Raw genomic sequence first — 17,598 nt, 5'->3', positions numbered from 1 at the left:
CTTGACGGAGTGACGGACACTTAAAAAATATTCCGTGCACCCGGAGACGACGCAGAGGCTCTTCGACAGGTTCTGCGTCGACGCAGAGGACTCTACGTAGCCTACGCAGAGCACTTACGCAGGAGTATAAATTGGGCTTAACGCCTGCCACAGCTGATAACAGGGAGGACTCCATGTACATCTGAATATAGTGAGTTGTAAAATGAATGTTGCAAAAACGTCAAGTGCAATTCCAAGAATACTTTGAGTACTCCACTCATGTACTTCGGTGTTTTACCCGTTAATGACAGTGTCGTCTGGGTCCTTAGAGTAGACAGTTGTATGTGTTCAAGTGAAAACGCTGTACATAATGATTCAGTGGTGCCATGACTAACAGGTTTTTTCAACAGAGTTCCTGCTGGTATTTGCCAGCCCGGCTACTGTTCTACTACTTCTATTACTAGTTTCAGGGTCAGGAGTCCTAAATCTCACTGGGTGCTTGATTTCTATCACCTGATATTTTAAATGCCGTCATTCCTTCAGTTACTGAGATCTAAGTGTTCAAGGTAAAAGTTTAAAAAAAAAAGCCAACCCAGTCTCCAGGACCATATGTTGCCATTGTACATTTCTGCAAACCACAAAAACAAGTGAGCTCGTAGAGCTATAACAGACAGAAGAGCTATCAGTTTAAGTGATAAATGCTGTGTTTTTCGTCATGGTACGGCTCAGTTTGGTATGCTCTGGAATGGTAAAGCCCTTCGGGTCAGGCTTGCGTTTCCACTGAGAACAGTACTTGGCGTTGTAGCTTGGCGTTGGCGTTGACAACCAACGATGACATAGAACGCGACCGACAACAATGGCGGACATCCAGCAGCTTTGTCCTCCTCACTTGTGGCTGTTTGTCTCAACAAGACGTTGACGTAACACCGGCCATGGGAGTGACCCGATCAGCTGACTGTGGCGTACTCTGGTATACCCAAGGGACCCAAAAAATGGAATGGTTGGGGATGGTTATTTTGGTACTATTCCTAAAGGAAACACAACAAAATAAGCACTGTACTGAACTGTTCCGCTCAGTGGAAACACTTTAAGTACCATAGGCTAGCCAATGTCACCGAATCCAACCTAAACCTGAATATAATTCCAAACGCAGCATTGGATACTGTCAGATCTCAAAGGCCTTGGTGCTTTTGGAAGGCACTAACATACACTGAACATACACTGTACAATAATAGATATAATACTGGTGTTTAGTATAAACTCTCCCTGTACAAATCTGCGAAGAGTTGTTTGTAAGCTTCCAAGCAAAGCTAACAGTGCTGCCTTCGGCTATTTTCATGCAAACGGAAGCAAACTACTACTTTTACTGCTGTTATCTTGATGCGGTCAAGCCATCCATATTTTCATCCTGGACTGTAGATTTTCTATCCAACGTTGTGTCGCCAAAGTACGTTTGGGAATCACGCGTCCGAAATTTGTCCGATGGCCCTTCGGGAGCAGCCGATCGGTCCCCGCTCCCGATTTTTTTGCAGTGCTCAGCAAAGCTTAAATTCGGCAAGACTTTTAGGGAGCGCTTTCACACCTATAGTTCGATTGCTTTGGTCCGCACCAGTCAGAAAAATGTCACAAATAGCAAACAGACGTGCTTTCACACATGTGGAGCTTTAAACGAACCAAAATAGACCGTGAAGACCATCGGCACCAGAACCGGACTAACCCCCAATTTCCGCCGGTAGCGTCACCACCGCCGTTGCGCCGGAGTTGATCGCTGTGATCGATCAATGTGAGCATTTCCACCGGGTGTGCCGCGGCTTCTTGAGTGAATACGGCTGGCTCACTGACGTCCCGCGCCGCTGACTCGCCCAGTGGAAATTCGGGGTAATCCCGTATCTCATCTCATACCCATAACGCATTAAACTAGACGGTTTCGTCCCATTTGGTTTGGTTGCTTTCACACCAGAGGAACCGTACCAAAGTAGAGCAGATAAAGGTCCGAGACCACCCCATTTCTCGGTTGATTTGGTTCGCACCAAAGTACCGAGATTACATTCACACCTACGCAAACGAACCTAACCAAGGGACCAAACACGTTTGGTGCGCACCAAATGCTGTAGGTGTGAGAGTTGCCTTAAAATGTGGGTTAAAAACTGGCTAAATCATACAATGTATGTGCGGATTTAGTGGGAGAACATGCTAAGAGGTGTTCAGTGCCGTGGTTAAGGTTAATTTTCATTTCCTCCAAACTTAACAGGATCGACAGTAAATGACACGGTGAATCCAACAAGTTGTGTTGAAAATGCATCTTTTTTTTTCGGAGTGTATATAAATAGTGATATAAAGAACTATTGAGCCAAACTCCTTGTTAATGGCTCTTTGTATTATGTACCACAGTAGAGACTAGAGTGAAAGCTCATGGCTTTGATTGAACAGTAACAGTGGACACATTTTTCCATGAATAGAAAAGCTGCGTATGTGACTGAAGAGTCAAGAAAATGTGCAATATGAGAAATGTGAGAGGTTTTAGTGCCTATTACGTATGAGTTGTATTTAATCACAGTGATTGCAGGTCAGAGGTTCATGTGTTTTGTGCCTTGTGAGCGACGTAGAACGCAGACCAGGCGCCAGAGAGTCTCACGTACCGCCCACCTGAACAGTTTCAAGAAAGAGTCGATGAAAAACATTACATACGTTATAAAACAAGCTTAAAAATGTATAATATGGTTAAAGCGACAGTAAAGAGATAAGCCGTTTTTTATTGTTGCACAAAACCATATGCAAACGTATGTCCACATATGTCGAATTTCCTTTAATAAATGCACATATGAGTTAAAAACACACACACATGCACACATGTATTATCACTATATAAAGCACATTGCATTTATTTGTACTGAAATGTGCTGTATATAAATGCAGTTTGATGTTTTTCCTATATAATATGATATGATAATACCATATTATTAAAGTAGTAAAATGTGTGCATGTGCATATATTACCTTTTCCTGTAAGGCACATTCATTTTGTGGTATATATATAGATATATATTAGTAACATGCTCCTATGAAGATACAGTATAGGAGCATATACATGATGTCATGTATGTTTTCACCTGATATGTACATTTATTTCAATTATGGAAATTCAGTAAATGACATAAAAATCATGCTTTTTTATTTTTTATTTTTTACATCAGATGATAATGACAATTACCCTTATAGCCTTTTTCAGAATTGAACACTTGGGTAATTGTGTTATGAACACTTTCAGGCGGTTGGTGCAGAGGGAGAATGGATAATGCTAATAATAATAATAATAATAATAATAATAATAATTTATCCGCTCACTTGCTGTCAGTTTTCCAGAGTTGTTCCTTCAAGACTCACTTATTTGACTTAGAAAGTGACAGGAAAAGTTACAAGAGTCACATGTGCACAGTTACGTTCGGTTGCATTTGTATTTTTGCTGGTTATGTAGACCAACCAAAGGGTCAAACGCTCTAAAGTGTTTTCTTTCCTTGTTCAGACAAAGTTCAAAGTCTGAACCGCCACTAAACCAAAATCTTGGATCAGTAAATGTATTGTTGTAAACACCAGGGGGTGCTGTTGTGAAGAGATCCCTGGTCTAACCTCTGATGTTGTACAAACCATTCCACAAGAGCGGAACTGCTGTTTTGTTTGTTGCTTATCATGTACTGTATGTTTGCCAAAGTTTTAAAAATGATGAATATATTCTATAATGTTTTATATCACTTCCTTGTGCCAGAAATCCTTTGCAAATGCATTGTACGCTGTTGGAAAGGCAATCTTAAAAATATATCTATATACGTATATATATTTGATTTGCACAGAAACGTCACCTCACTAATGACAGTGGCCACATGTTTGTGGTTTAATCATTCAACCGTCACGACAGTGAGCCTTTATGCTGCATGAAGAAGCACAGTTTCACTGAAGCTACCAAAGGCGTTCATGAACATGGCTATTTAAAAGAGCTAACAATCAAATGTTGCCTCTTTTTTTTTTCTTAACCATGTTTTGTGTACATTTAAAATTTGAATGTCCACATCTTAAAACACTTTGGCCTTTGCTATTGTTTACACATAGGACTCTACCTGTACTATAAAGTTGTGTGGTGTATATCTGTACTGATATAATCCTATTTGTGTACTGTCGATGTATATCAAGAGTACGATGTGGTTGAAATCTGAAATAAATTTGAGCAAAGACCTCGAACAAAAGCGTTTATTTATGTTGCGTTAAACATCAACAACAGAGGAAAGCAATGAACCCAGAAACACAAATAAGTGCCGTTTACGATTTTAAGAAAAAATACAAAATGTTACTTGTGATACATTTATTGTTCGGTGGAACATTTCCCAAATAAATGTATATAGTCTCATAATATTTCCTTCAAATCAGAAAAATTTAAATACTAATAATAGTAATAGTGCATTTAAACCAAACATGACATGGATATTTTGATCTCAAACAATGTTAGTGCAAAGACAAAAAAATAGGCGTGGATTTTGTGCCAAGTGACGAAAATGACACTTTTGGGGTAACGCAAATGAAACGAATCTGCATCACTGACTTCAATTGTTTGACTTGAAATATTAAAGCTTGACCAAAACATTTGTGAGAGTCTGTTGTGAAAGCCAAATGAACCATGTTCTACCAGAAATGGACAAAATGGTTGCAAAATTATTGTGAGCACGACTGGGCAAAGATAAAGCCTCAAGAACATTCTAGAATTTGTTGGCACATTTGAAGAAAGTGTGTCAGGAAGTTGAATGACCTGGTAAGTTGAGAAAAAATGTGCCATATCAGCCCTTCGGCATCCATTTTGCATGTTTCTGTGTTTTTCATTTCCTCTTCCTTGCTTCCTTCAACAATGACTTTCTTTTTTGCCGGCTCTACCATGATGAACCCCTGAAATGACGCTAACGATGCCTTAATCTGATAACCCGTATCCGGCTAAGGTGTGCGTGGTGCCGTGAACCAATTCCTAGGCTGGTTTTCCACTAACAGACAGTAGGGGGAGTTGAAACAGCCCCCAATCTCCCCCAAAATAAGACATTTAATCATCACAATTAATTTTCCTTCAAAATCCATGTGCAACATCCACAATAAAAAGTCAACATGTAAATCCTTCCTTTTTTGTTCAACAAATTGAACACACACAATTTACTGGAAATAATACAAACTAGCAATGTTCAAATCCCATTGTCTGGAGTTTATTTTCCCTCTTTTGACTTCTCAATTACCGGGAAGTTTTGGTCCATATTGCTGTGATCAGATTTTGGTCTATGACCATCAGTTTCCTTCATTATTTAATAAGTCAGAGTCTATGAGAGTTTGCTGAAACAGCGCCTCCTGCAGCCTGGCCAGAACCACCAGTGGATTCTCTTTGATGGTGGGTTCATGCTGGGAGGACATTTTAGAGATGTAGCCTTGATCTGATCCACTGTTTGGACCCTTTCCACTGGGACCCAGAACCTCCTCTTCCTCAGCCTCTACAGGCACAGAGCAGCTGATGGAGGACTCGGATGGAGGCAAATATTCTGCCTGCATGTTTGTAAATGAGGATTCTGGAGGGTTTGAGCCAAATGAGTCCTGTAGGGCTGACCTGCTTGGGTACAAATGAGCAGAAACTTCACTTGAGGGCAACAGTGAAACATCTTCGTCATCTTCATTGGGAATCTGACCCAGTGAACCTTCCTCCACAGAAAGCCAGTATGGTCTTTGTGAAGGAGGACAGGTCACCACAGACTGGACCATGTAGACTGATTCAGGACTGTGAGGAAACATGTGATCCGATCTCACTTCAGCGAGGTTTGATGGATACTGCAGTCTGTATCCAGGGTTCACGACTGGTGTAATCTCTGCCATTGATAACCGCGAGTGCTGAGGATTCAGTTCAGGTGTGATGACGTGAATGCTGGTGTCATTTTCAGAGATTTCTACCTCCTGCACGTAGATGGGAGGACCATTTCTGATCAGAGGAACACACTGAAGAACTGGAGCGATCGGAAGTGGATCAATGAGCCTGTCAGCCTCAGCCAGGACCTCCTCCTCACAACCCACACACTCCTTCTCAAACCAGTCACAATTTTCCAGCTGGTAGGCCTGGAAAGTTTCGATGGCGTCTTTCAGGGCTCTCCCCGAGGGACAGTTGAAATACTCCTCGCCGCCGATGCCCTCAACATGTTTGACGTGGTCTGGCTGATACTTCTCAGTGTCCAGGAGGCGGAAGTACAGCTCCTCGAAATGCTTCATCAGCTTGTATTTGACAGCGACGTCAAAAACCGATGGTATGTCTTGATCGTTGCTGATGTCATCGAAGTAAGCCACCATGTACTTGCCCAGCATGCCTGCCTGGTGCATGTCTGGCAGGAAAAGGTGGAGGAAGGGGGTGAGCATATCGTCTGTGGGGGACAGGAGGTCCTCCCTCAGTTTCACCTGACCTTGACCACACAAGGCCCTCCATTTTGCCTGGACTCCACGCGAACACAGCACCAGAATTTTGTCGGAGGGATTTTTCAGCTGTTGCCGCTGCCACTCGAGCCAGCGTAGGCGACCCATCATGCCGACCATGGTGGAGTCCAGCAAATCTACAAGCACTTTGGCGCCACACTTGACCTGGAGGAAGGCACAGAGCTTTAGCACAATGTCCCTGTAGAGGTAGTGGTCATGGGAGTAGATGACCAACACTTTGGGGGTTGGAGGTTGCTGCACTTGTGGTGGTGGTTTTGGTTCTACAGGAGCACCCGGTTTGCCTGAAAATGCAAGGAGGGCATCAGCAGTAGGAACCTTGAGGTTAGAAGTCAATCAGTACAGTTCAATGCAGTTAAGTTGCACTATGGCAATGCTGTTTAATGTCTCAGTATACGGTGTAGCCCTGTGTAAAATCATTTAGGATGCAGTGCATAAAATGTATCCAAAACAAAATACAATCAAATGTATTAATAGCTCATGATAAAAAAAGGTTTATAATTAAAAAATCTTTACAATAATATTGTTAATATTTACATTTACATTTATAGTACATATTATGTACTAAAAATGTACATACAGTATACTGTGCACAGTTTAATAAATTAGACTATTTACAGTTAAAAGATAAATACATATATATACAGTATATTTAGGTCTTTAGGTTCATTACATTTTATAAATATCAGCATTCTGAGAGAAAAGGAGATAGAAATAAGCAGCCATTCATTTCATTTCTGTGTTGCCATTAGTTGTTATCGAACTCACAAGCCAATCAGGATAAATTCACCGTCGAAGGGGCGGGACTAGCGGCGCAGGGTAGTGTGGTGTTGTAGCAGGTGTGTGAATGCGTTTTTCAGACTAACCTTGGTTCCTGCAGAAGATGCACATATTTACTGCCACTGTGAAGATCAGTACCACTCCCAGGATGACGAATGTGTAAAGGAGAACATTTGTGAGAGGTGGGTCAGGTTTTTCCGTTGGTGCTGCAAACAGAAAATCATGTTGACAATCCAAATATTTCGATCACTGCATCCTAGGATTAGTGTTGCACAGTTTAGTTGTTTTATATTCTGTATGTTTTTTTTATTAGTGAGTTATCTTGGCCATGTCTCCATCATCAATCAATCAACTATCTCAAGGGACTTACAGGTTAAATAATAAATCATGGGATTATGGGATGTGTAGTTCCTTCACTCTTAAAATAATCAAGTATGCTTTTTTTGTTTTCCACTCTTTACCCTCTGAATCGGCCTAGCTCCAGGCTCAAGCAATTTAAATAATGTCTTTTCGTAACTGTGAGTGGAGAAAACGTCACTGCCACTCTGTGTACAAACCAGTATGTTGGGTTTTCCCCCCAGCACTTATAATTCTTGATAATCAGTTATCTGATTGTGGCAGTGGGGCTTGGTTAGAGCGACGGCTGCTGGAGGGAAGGGAGGAGTGGCTCAGCCGGTGATCAGACAGCTGGACAGAATCAGGTAATCAGTAAGCTATATAAGCACATTTGTAACCTGGTTCTGTCCAGCTGTCTGATCACCGGCTGAGCCACTCCTCCCTTCCCTCCAGCAGCCGTCGCTCTAACCAAGCCCCACTGCCACACTGATCTTTCCTGGTTGTTGTTCAATCATCTATTGTCTCATTTTACCCCTCGCGCACTTCCTCTTTGAAAACAGGTGGTGGAGGTGTAAGAATGTGAGTAAACATGGAAGAGATATTTCCTCTTCTCTTTCCCTCTTACTGGAAACTACAATTGAAAGCCTGTTGCAGCTGTCAGCTTATGGTTTTAAGACATTTCCAGTTTGGAGGTTGAATGTTGAGCTATGTTGTATTGCCGACATACCATGACAAATATCCAGAGTTCGTTGTTTTCGGACACAGTCCTGGCCACACTGTGGGAAAAAAGGTTTGATCTGCAGTGGAGAAGACGTTGCGTTAACATAAAGGTTGGATATGATGGAGATTGTGAAAAAAATATCTCTACTTGGCAGAAAAGAATTACCTCAGCGGCAAACTGGCAGCAGGATCTCGGCCATTTATCGAGGCTGAATGTCACATTCAGAGTCGTGTGATTGTCCTTGGAGAGAAGAAAGCGAAGTGAATGTAAGTAAGAACACATCTGTATTATTTTGACTTAACATGCACCCCAAATACACACAATGATCACACTGAAAATACAAATGAGTAGGGCTGTAACTAACAATATGTTATTGCTTTTGACACAGGCTTCTTGCAGTGAGGTTGCATGAGGCACGGCCACTTCATCTTGCTGAAGTTTCTGTTGCTTTGTAAACTGCTCACTCCCCTGCACCAAACCCCATAGAGAAAATCTGTGATTTTACACGAGAGCACAAATGAGTTGTCGATCCACTGTTGCCTGCATCAGTATGTGTTATTTTGTGACTCTGTGGTTGTTTGTCAGTAGATTTACCCAACCAACATAAACTTAACAAATGAGGCAGTAGAAGAGCAGCAACTCCTCTGTTCACATGTGCTAAAAACACACATTTTCTGTGGAATTTGGTGAGGGAGAGTGAGCAATTTACAAAGCAACCCAAAACTTCAGTGTGGCAAATACAATCTTACAGTAGTGTAAACTTAAGTTGGTGTAGATATTGGCGAGTGTTTTGTCCGAGTGTGTCCGTCTTCTTCAGAAGTCAACGTGCATACAAATCTAAATAAAATGTATGTACGTACCTACAACACCTAAAAAAAACACCAAACTATCCCTTCAAAATAGTGGACAATTCATTTAGTGCTCAATATTACTCGACAATTAATGAAACGATTGCTGCAACCAAAAAGACAAACAAATAAAAAATTCACACACAACAAATGAAACGACAATTTTCTTCTCATTACTGTTTGGTTGTGTTCTACGTATTTGAGATTCTGTTGATATTTCCTTAACTTTTTCATGTTTTGATTATTTGTATGGCTATTATTAGGTCATCATTTATTATTTTTGTACTAATTTTCTTAATCCAATCTGCATTCATGGGAACACAAGGCCTGTGTGAACACGCTAATTTCTTCTTCATTTGCTTCACTTTTGGCACTGGTGCTGTCACATTTCACATATTTGGAAAAACACCACAGAGCAGAACAACCACTGGCAAAGAGAATGACGCTAATCACCTTTTTTTAATGGGTTTACAAATCCTACAAATTTAATTTAGTGGGGAAAAGGCTGTAGAGATGACATGAAGCAGTGCTATGAAGTTCCTGTTATTCTGGAGGGAAAAGACCCTGACACACCAGGGACTGCATTGTAGTAATGTGTGATGTGCGAGCTCCAAGTGTGCAGTTCAAGTACTCTGTAGAATGTAATGAGCAATCTGTTCTACAATCAGCAGAGAAATGCTGCAGGAAACTGTTTTTTTTCATCAAAAGAAAAAAAAAGCGAACTGGGGTAAAAACTAGGTTAAATTACAAAACGCAGGATGCTCTAATGAGCAGCTTCAGTCATAATGTTCTAGGTCACATCACTGAAAAGGAAACTGCTATTGCACCAGTACTCATGACAACAGGAACTTACCCTGTGTACATGCTGCGCATGTTGGAAAGTGGAGCATTTGACAATAACCAGGTAGTGGTCGCACAGGCTGTCAAGAGTGAAGCCAACGGCCAGAAATCTTCCCTTTACTGCGGGGATTGTAGTCAGACTGATGTTGGCCTCCCACTGACTTCCTGCAGCATGGCAATGACAACAAGTTTGGAAATGGTACTCTCTTGTTCTCTCACTCTCGCCCTGGAATTTAGGCTGTCAACGGTCAAAAACTCACCTCTCTCAATGCAAAACTGGGTCTTCTGCATTGTGGAATCTTGACAATCTGAGTGAACGAGAAGAAGATAAGTCAATTCTGGACGACTGACAGTTAAGACGAAAACAGGTGAACTGGTATCCCCATTTCACCTGAAACTATTATGAGATCTTAGAAACGACATTGTATTTTTGTACTTACTGCATGTAGTTAGGCCCTTAATTATTATTTTTCACCGCAATTAAAACATCATATTGAAAAAAATTATCTAAATATGTTGGTTTATTCTTCAAGCTGAGGCTATTTCCCACATTTAAAGCACTCTTAACTCTACATCAGTCCTTATTTGAGCCTCATACTAATTACTGTAATGCAATATGGAGTAACACTTTACTAGTTCTACGTGCCATTACATGGTCCAAGCTGCTTCTACGGCTACAGACCTCTGAAACTTAATGTCATATTTTTCATAATGCTCTGTTTCATGTATGATGTTGTAAACAGGCTCCATGACAGACTTTGTGACCTCATTCCCATTTGCTCTTAAGGCCACATTATACTTATATCCAACTGCATATCTACGGAGACCCCTCGAGCCCTCATAGTCGGATATGCAATGCAATTTCCCGCCCGATCAGTAGGGGTCGCTACGCAAGGTTGTTGTGCGTCTGGCTACAGTGAGCAATGGCGTCCGAAGACTGTTGATGCAGCTGAATAACATTGAAACACAGATACTTTTGATACAAAAATGCGACGTGTCCAAAGGTGGTATGTATATCCACTAAATGTACCGAGACTGATGGCAGGCAAATTTAACAGTCTTATTGGACCGATGAGGGACATGGACGAAGAATCCCACTTCAGGTGCTTCCAAATGTCAGCTGGCAAATGAACTTCTCATATTAATCATCAGGGCACCCACCACATGCCCGTTGATGCCACCCAGAGACTGGCTGAGGACCAATCGCAGTCCTTGCCATCTCAGTTGTCCCTTGACAGAGTGACGGACACGGAAACGACGGAGAGGCTCTCGGGCGACATAGAGGGATCTCCGTAACCCACGTAGAGCACTTTACGCAGGAGTATAAATTGGGCTTTACTCACACTGACAGTTTTATCTGTTACTCACTTGGAACAATGACTTCCTTGCTGACGTCATAGGGGCTGTGGAGTAGCTCAGGTTTGGGGATGTTGAATACAGAGATCAGGTATGTCTGACCAGGCTCCAACACCACCATGTTGGCTGAGAACGACCACTGAAGACACAAAATCTTTCAATCAATTCATGATTATACCAATAATAGAAATTCACTATAATCAACTTACTGTGGGTGCTTTTCCACAGCAGTTAATGAAGAAACTTGGTTTAATTATAGATATTTGAGTAGACATTCCATTCAGCCATTTTGTTCTATTAATCTGAGATGGGTAAAAAGGTGGGTCATACGGTTGGCATAGAGTTTGCATGTGCTCCCTGTGTGTGCGTGGGTTTTCTTTGGGTTCTCCGACTTCCTCCCACAGTAAAAAAAACATGCAGATTTGGGGATTAGGTGAATTGGTCACTCTAAATTGACTGGAGGTGTGAGAGTGTGAGTGAATGGTTGTGTGGCCCTGTGATGGACAGGGTGTACCCAGTCTATCGCTCTATGTCAGCTGAGATAGACACAGCACCCCCGCGAACCCTCCAGTGGAGGATATAGCGGTAGATGATGGATGATGGATGGAGTAAAACGATCGTTCCTTGGTGATCTCAAAATGTCCCCAGGCCTCCAGTGTGCTCGAGGTCTACTCCAGGATCTCCATTCAGTCCAATGTTTCTGGAAAACCTTCATTGGACTTTGGATGCATCCAAACAAACCCCATCCCTACATATAACTCAAATTTTATAGTCACTACTTAAACCAAACATGATAAGATGCTTACTCCAAAAAAACAAACAAACAACAAAACAGGATCAGAAATGAAGTGTAAAATTTGAAATCATTTGTATATTGACTCACCTTTTCCCCTGATGGACTTCTCATTGGGAGTGTGTCCTGGAAAGAATAGCGAACACACAGGTTCTGATTGGTGGACATCACCAGGATATGAAGCTCTGTGGCCTTCAGGTAACGGATGCTGCCTGAGAAGACACACAGCAGAAGTTACAACCCGTCAGCTGACAGCTTCTACCTTGATGATTCACAGTTTACAGAGTAGTCAGTCGTCTCAGGAAAAACTGAATGATCGGATTAGATTAGATTCAACTAAATTTTGTCCGACAATTAATTTGTAACGCACAGTTTAACTGTTATTACTATGTTCCAATATCCCTGCGACTGGCTGCATCTTTAGATCACACCCTTCTCCATGAGGCTCCTTGTTAAAAACAACAAATTTGATACATGATTGAGTGCTAATTATATTAAAAAGTGGTGTACGGGCAAAGTGTCTTTTTCAGAAATGTCACACTGAGGACACAGAAGTTAAAGAGTAGGGGTTTTTAAAAGTAGGTGTAGGAGGATGTGACACTTTGTTATGAATGTTATATTCCATTCTATATATCACATTCCATTTCAGCCAATACATACCTGAAATTAGACAATCTGATCCTTAAAGTTATTTCAATAATTATTATTATTATTTTTTTTTTTTCAAAATAATGCCTGTCTGTAATAATACTGTAAATCAATATTCTGTTGCCATGGTTTCACACACCAAACTTACTCACCATCGTCCTTAATCTTCCAGTTGGTGGCCAGTACAGGCTGCAGGTGTCCAGCCTCGTCCTGCCAAGTGTCCACTGACACCTGCAGCTCATCTGGACTGCCGGGAGTGTATTCATTCACATCCAGCCAGCTAATGTCCAAACAGTTACCTATACAAACAAACACACACGTTTGCACAGCTATTCATCCTAGGACACTGCATTGAATTCCACTCATTTGGGACAGCCTAAACAAAGCAGTATCCCTCACCTTAAACACCGGTCTGGACGTTTTTGCTTATTGTACCCGAGAAATGTCCTGTGGATAAGTGCTTCTCCGCATTTCAATACTTAGAACTTTCAATATCTAACAGTAATTTACCATTTACTGGATGTATTAACATTTTAATCCTGAATTTAAGGTAACCACAATTCAAAAATCTTCGCCCTGAACTTAATCAGTTCCTCAGAAATTAGGTTTAGTCTCATTATGATCAGGTTTTGGTCTCCATAAGGACTACTGCTTCTGACAAGGTGAGTGTTTGTTACAGTAAAGGTCCCTAAAGCTGTAAAACCTCTGACTTTTCCATTCACATCCGATCATGCGCGCATTAATCATTATTCATGATGTATTTTATGTAGATATAAAACAAATCTCACTTAACGTAAAGGATTTCATCTCCATGCACAGTAGACTTGAGATAAATACTTACTAGTACTGACAGAGCAATTCAAATCCTGCGACAGAAACACACAAAAAACAAAGAAAATTAGAATGTATTTTAACAAATGTTTCTGCCTGTTTTCCAATCTTTCAACAGCAGAAGACAATGAAATAAAACATTTTTTAAAAAGCTAATTTGGATTTAATGTCCATACTGTGTAAAAACATGCTAATACGAACATGTTTCTTTATATAGTTACATTAAATGCAGCTAAAAGTGCTCAACAATATCACATTTCGAAAAAGATACAGGACAAAAATAAGGCAGAATGCAAAGACGGCATATTATTATTTATAATTCATATAGAATTTTTTTGACGGAATTATTATATATTTGTAAACTCATATTCTTGCCAATAAACGCTAAAATATAAGGCAATGAAATTTAAAATTCAATTGGTGTTCCATGTTTTTTTTTTTTTTATTTAATGAGTCAATGATATCTCGAATATTGGATAATAAAATATGCATTTGTGACCCCAATTAACGACTCAAATTTGACCAAACAGAACCGTGATGAACTCATGGCCGTCTAAAAAGCAGCGACATTCACACCACAACTTAGCACACTACGGAGCGGATGTAAACAAAAGAAAAAGGTTTACCTGTCGGGAGCAGCTGAGCGGCGGCCATGTTAGAACCGTCACCGCGGACAAAAGTGACGCACACCGAAGCAGCAACAACAACAGAATTCCATTGACAAACATCCCCGCTGTGTCTCTGTCACACTAAAGCTGACTGAGATAAAGTTCCGCCATTAATAAGGTTCACAGAGAGACGTTAGACGTGTAGAGAAAAGCAGCCACTGACTGACTAATCTGGTGTAGACTCATGATAAACTTCCTGTTCCTCGGGAATTCACCTACCTGCCCCTGTTACTGTAAATCACCTCATGCTGCCTTCATGTCACCTGGGAAAATGTAGAACTAGCTCTGTTGGCTCTGGCTGTTCCTGATATGTTAGCTGTTTATAACAAATACAATAAAATAAATAATAATATAATAATAAATACGTATTACACTAATGAGACTACGTTAGTATGATTACAACAAACCACAGTGGGGTGCATTTAAGTGCACTCATGTACATGTTGTTTTAAAGATCCAGTGTGTTTAATGGCAGAAATTTAATTTAACTTACCACGGTTATGTTTGTAGTGTATGTGCATAATAACAGTAAAATAACACTTGCAAGGATGATGCTTAACTTAACAAAGCACCATCTAGCACTACCGTGTTTCTCCAAACAGATAAACAAGCTAAACACACTTTGGACCTACACAACTCCCCACACTTGTTGACCGTAGTTACTGTATGTGCTTGGGAAAAGTGTGGAGAACCAATGTTTGTTGCAATCTACAGTCTCACCATTAGATGTCACTAATTCTTACACACTGGACTTACACTCATCTCACACACTCGCACAGAATTATAGGAATGCATTTTTCCCACAGACATTAAAAGCACCAGTTACTCATGTCTCTCCCTCATCATGTGGGCAACATAGCCTCGAAGTTGTCTAATCGCATTCTTCGATCTTCACCACGATCACAGAGATGACATTTGCATAGAGAAACATGTTTGTACATTCAGTTACAGTTACACTTTAACACTTTTTAACGACTTTTTTTTTTATTGAATAAGGCAGGAGGAAGCACATGAATGCACCTCAACAAGTGTATTGTGACACATTCACCATCAGGTGGCACAAAAAGACAAAATAACTACAGACACTGAACAGTGTGAACTGTGTGCTGATTTGTTCTTGTTCCTCTTAAGCAGGGATGTCAAACTCATTTTCACTGAGGGCGATAATAAGTGACAAAAAAAATCAACCATATCCATTCAAAAGGTCAAATTATGAACCCTGTTGTGGTTGATTAGCAGTTGTTGATAGTATGCTAGTACCACAGAGCTAAATGAGAGATGTTTCATTGGTAATACATGGGTATTCATACTCATTCTCTACCACTTTGTCCTTCCCATGTGGGTCACAGGGGCCTGGAGCCAATCCCAGCTGACATAGGATGAAAGGTGGGGCACACCCTGGACAGGTCACCAGTCCATCATACGAACAACCATTCACTCTGACACTCACTCCTATGGTCAATGAAGAGTGTCAAATTAACCTAATCTACATGTCTTTGGGCAAACCTGTGACCTTCTTGCTGTGAGGCAAAAATCATCTTTTGAAAAGCCGGTGTCTTCTCATCTCTTTTTCCTGACACCTGGACCTACCACTTTAATCCGTTACACCTAATTTAAAGCACCTCCAGCCTGCAGACACTGTACTCTACCATGGCAGCCGTGAGGATGAAAGCCAATCACTGGTGAGTGAAAGCTGAGTATCGGTCATGGATCAGTGTGCTGCAGAAGAGAGGGAGCGTCTCCACAGAGGCATGAGCTGCAGAACGCTGGCTCGCTGCATGGCTCACATCAAATGTGGACACCGTGTCCGCAATGCAACGATGAGGGCGGCCCCCAGTGAGTCCAGGTGTGTGTCTGCAGATGTTCTCAGGTGGAGATTAGACCCACCAACGATAAGAAGAGGCTTCTTTTGCTGAGCAGGAGGACAGTCAGACAACATGTGTTGGTAGTGTGACACGAGGCTGGCGTGTGCATGATGGGCCGAGTGGTAACTAGAAATGCTGGATGATGTGCTGTCAAAAAGAATCATCATCAAAAGACATTATTTGTTGGGCATGTTGTGCCTTAAATAACATCCTCCCATCACAGTTGAAAAGAGCGCTCAGTTTCCATTCATGAAAAGAGTATGTGGGTGAAAATGGTGGTGTGACGTTTCCCTTTAAGCGAAGCCTTTGTTGTTGAGTGGCACTTACAACAAAAGGAGAGCATGACTGTTCTGCGGTTGTTTTCATTCTGCCGTCAGATTATATCGCTGCAGCAATTAACACATGCTGAACAGTGAGGCCTGAGACACAGAATAAATAAATACATAAATAAAGAATGAAACATCAATCACATTAATCATTCAACCTATACATGATTTTCAAGAAAGTAAAATAGTCCTCATGCTTTTGTTTTCTCTTTGCCTGAAAAGAAAAATAATCTTGTCATGCAAGTTCTGCAAATTTAAAGCTCACATAGAGTGATCCTGTTGCACATATATGTTAGTTATGGAGGTCTACTTACATACATTAACTTGTTTTTATGGTCAAAAACCTCCTAGTTGCTGTAAACGAGCCGATAGAAATCCTTTTTTCTGACGCTGTTGCCCAGCTGCGATATTTGAGACTCAACTCTCTCACCCAGAAGACAGAGAGTCTTGTGATTGGCCAGTATATTCTGCACACCCGCTCTCAGAAGCGCAGCTCCCCCCTCTGGAACTAAAAAACAGCGTTAATTGGAACTTCTGGTCTTGGTCCGCTTTAAAAAATAAAATAAAAAAGATTTCAAGATAAATTATTTTACTTTGTCTACAGCTGTGTGTGCAAATGTAAGACATTCTACGGTATAAATTGTTGAAGTCAGATGGTCCTGGAAAGTCCTTGAATTTGTCAACCAAGGAGTGAGTGAGAACCGCGCATTACATAAGCTCTGATTTTCTCTAAATCCTTCTATCGCACCTTCAGCCGCTCGCTGACGAAAATAGCTTCGCTTTTTCTTCACATGTGACGCCACCAAAATGCCAAGGAAAACAACGGCGGAGGAGGCCGGAGTTAAAATAATACCTCACTCGCCAACAGGAGAAACATTTCTGCTGTGATAATTTATGTCTTGTTATTAGAGAGAATGGTCACACTGCCGAAATAAACCAACTCTGCGTGACCTACATGCTGTGACACGACACAGCAAATGAAGATATGTTATAATTCTGAAGCTGCCAGTGATGTTAAAAACTATCAACTAGGCCACGGATTATCTTGGAAAAAGTGAGGGAAGTTGTTCCTTTTTAGACGGAGTTTATCTCTTACAGTGAACAGAGCACATTCCA

At 41.1% G+C, this 17,598-nt stretch overlaps 1 protein-coding gene across 1 annotated transcript; it reads right to left on the bottom strand.

Moving 5' to 3' along the window:
• Positions 1-5,291: 5,291 nt before the first annotated feature.
• Positions 5,292-14,277, bottom strand: il17ra1a (interleukin 17 receptor A1a; the record flags this gene model as incomplete). Its single annotated transcript, XM_083907059.1, has 10 exons — positions 5,292-6,754; positions 7,337-7,456; positions 8,314-8,383; positions 8,473-8,547; positions 10,009-10,160; positions 10,256-10,303; positions 11,364-11,490; positions 12,235-12,352; positions 12,941-13,091; positions 14,250-14,277. 10 exons carry the CDS (start codon positions 14,275-14,277, stop codon positions 5,292-5,294), a joined length of 2,352 nt encoding a protein of 783 aa, XP_083763185.1.
• Positions 14,278-17,598: the final 3,321 nt, after the last annotated feature.

This window comes from Microchirus variegatus (assembly GCF_963457635.1).
Source record: "Microchirus variegatus genome assembly, chromosome: 20".
Taxonomy (NCBI): Eukaryota; Metazoa; Chordata; class Actinopteri; order Pleuronectiformes; family Soleidae; genus Microchirus; species Microchirus variegatus.
Note: the sequence above shows the minus strand (reverse complement) of the source record. Positions and strands in the feature narration are given on the sequence as shown.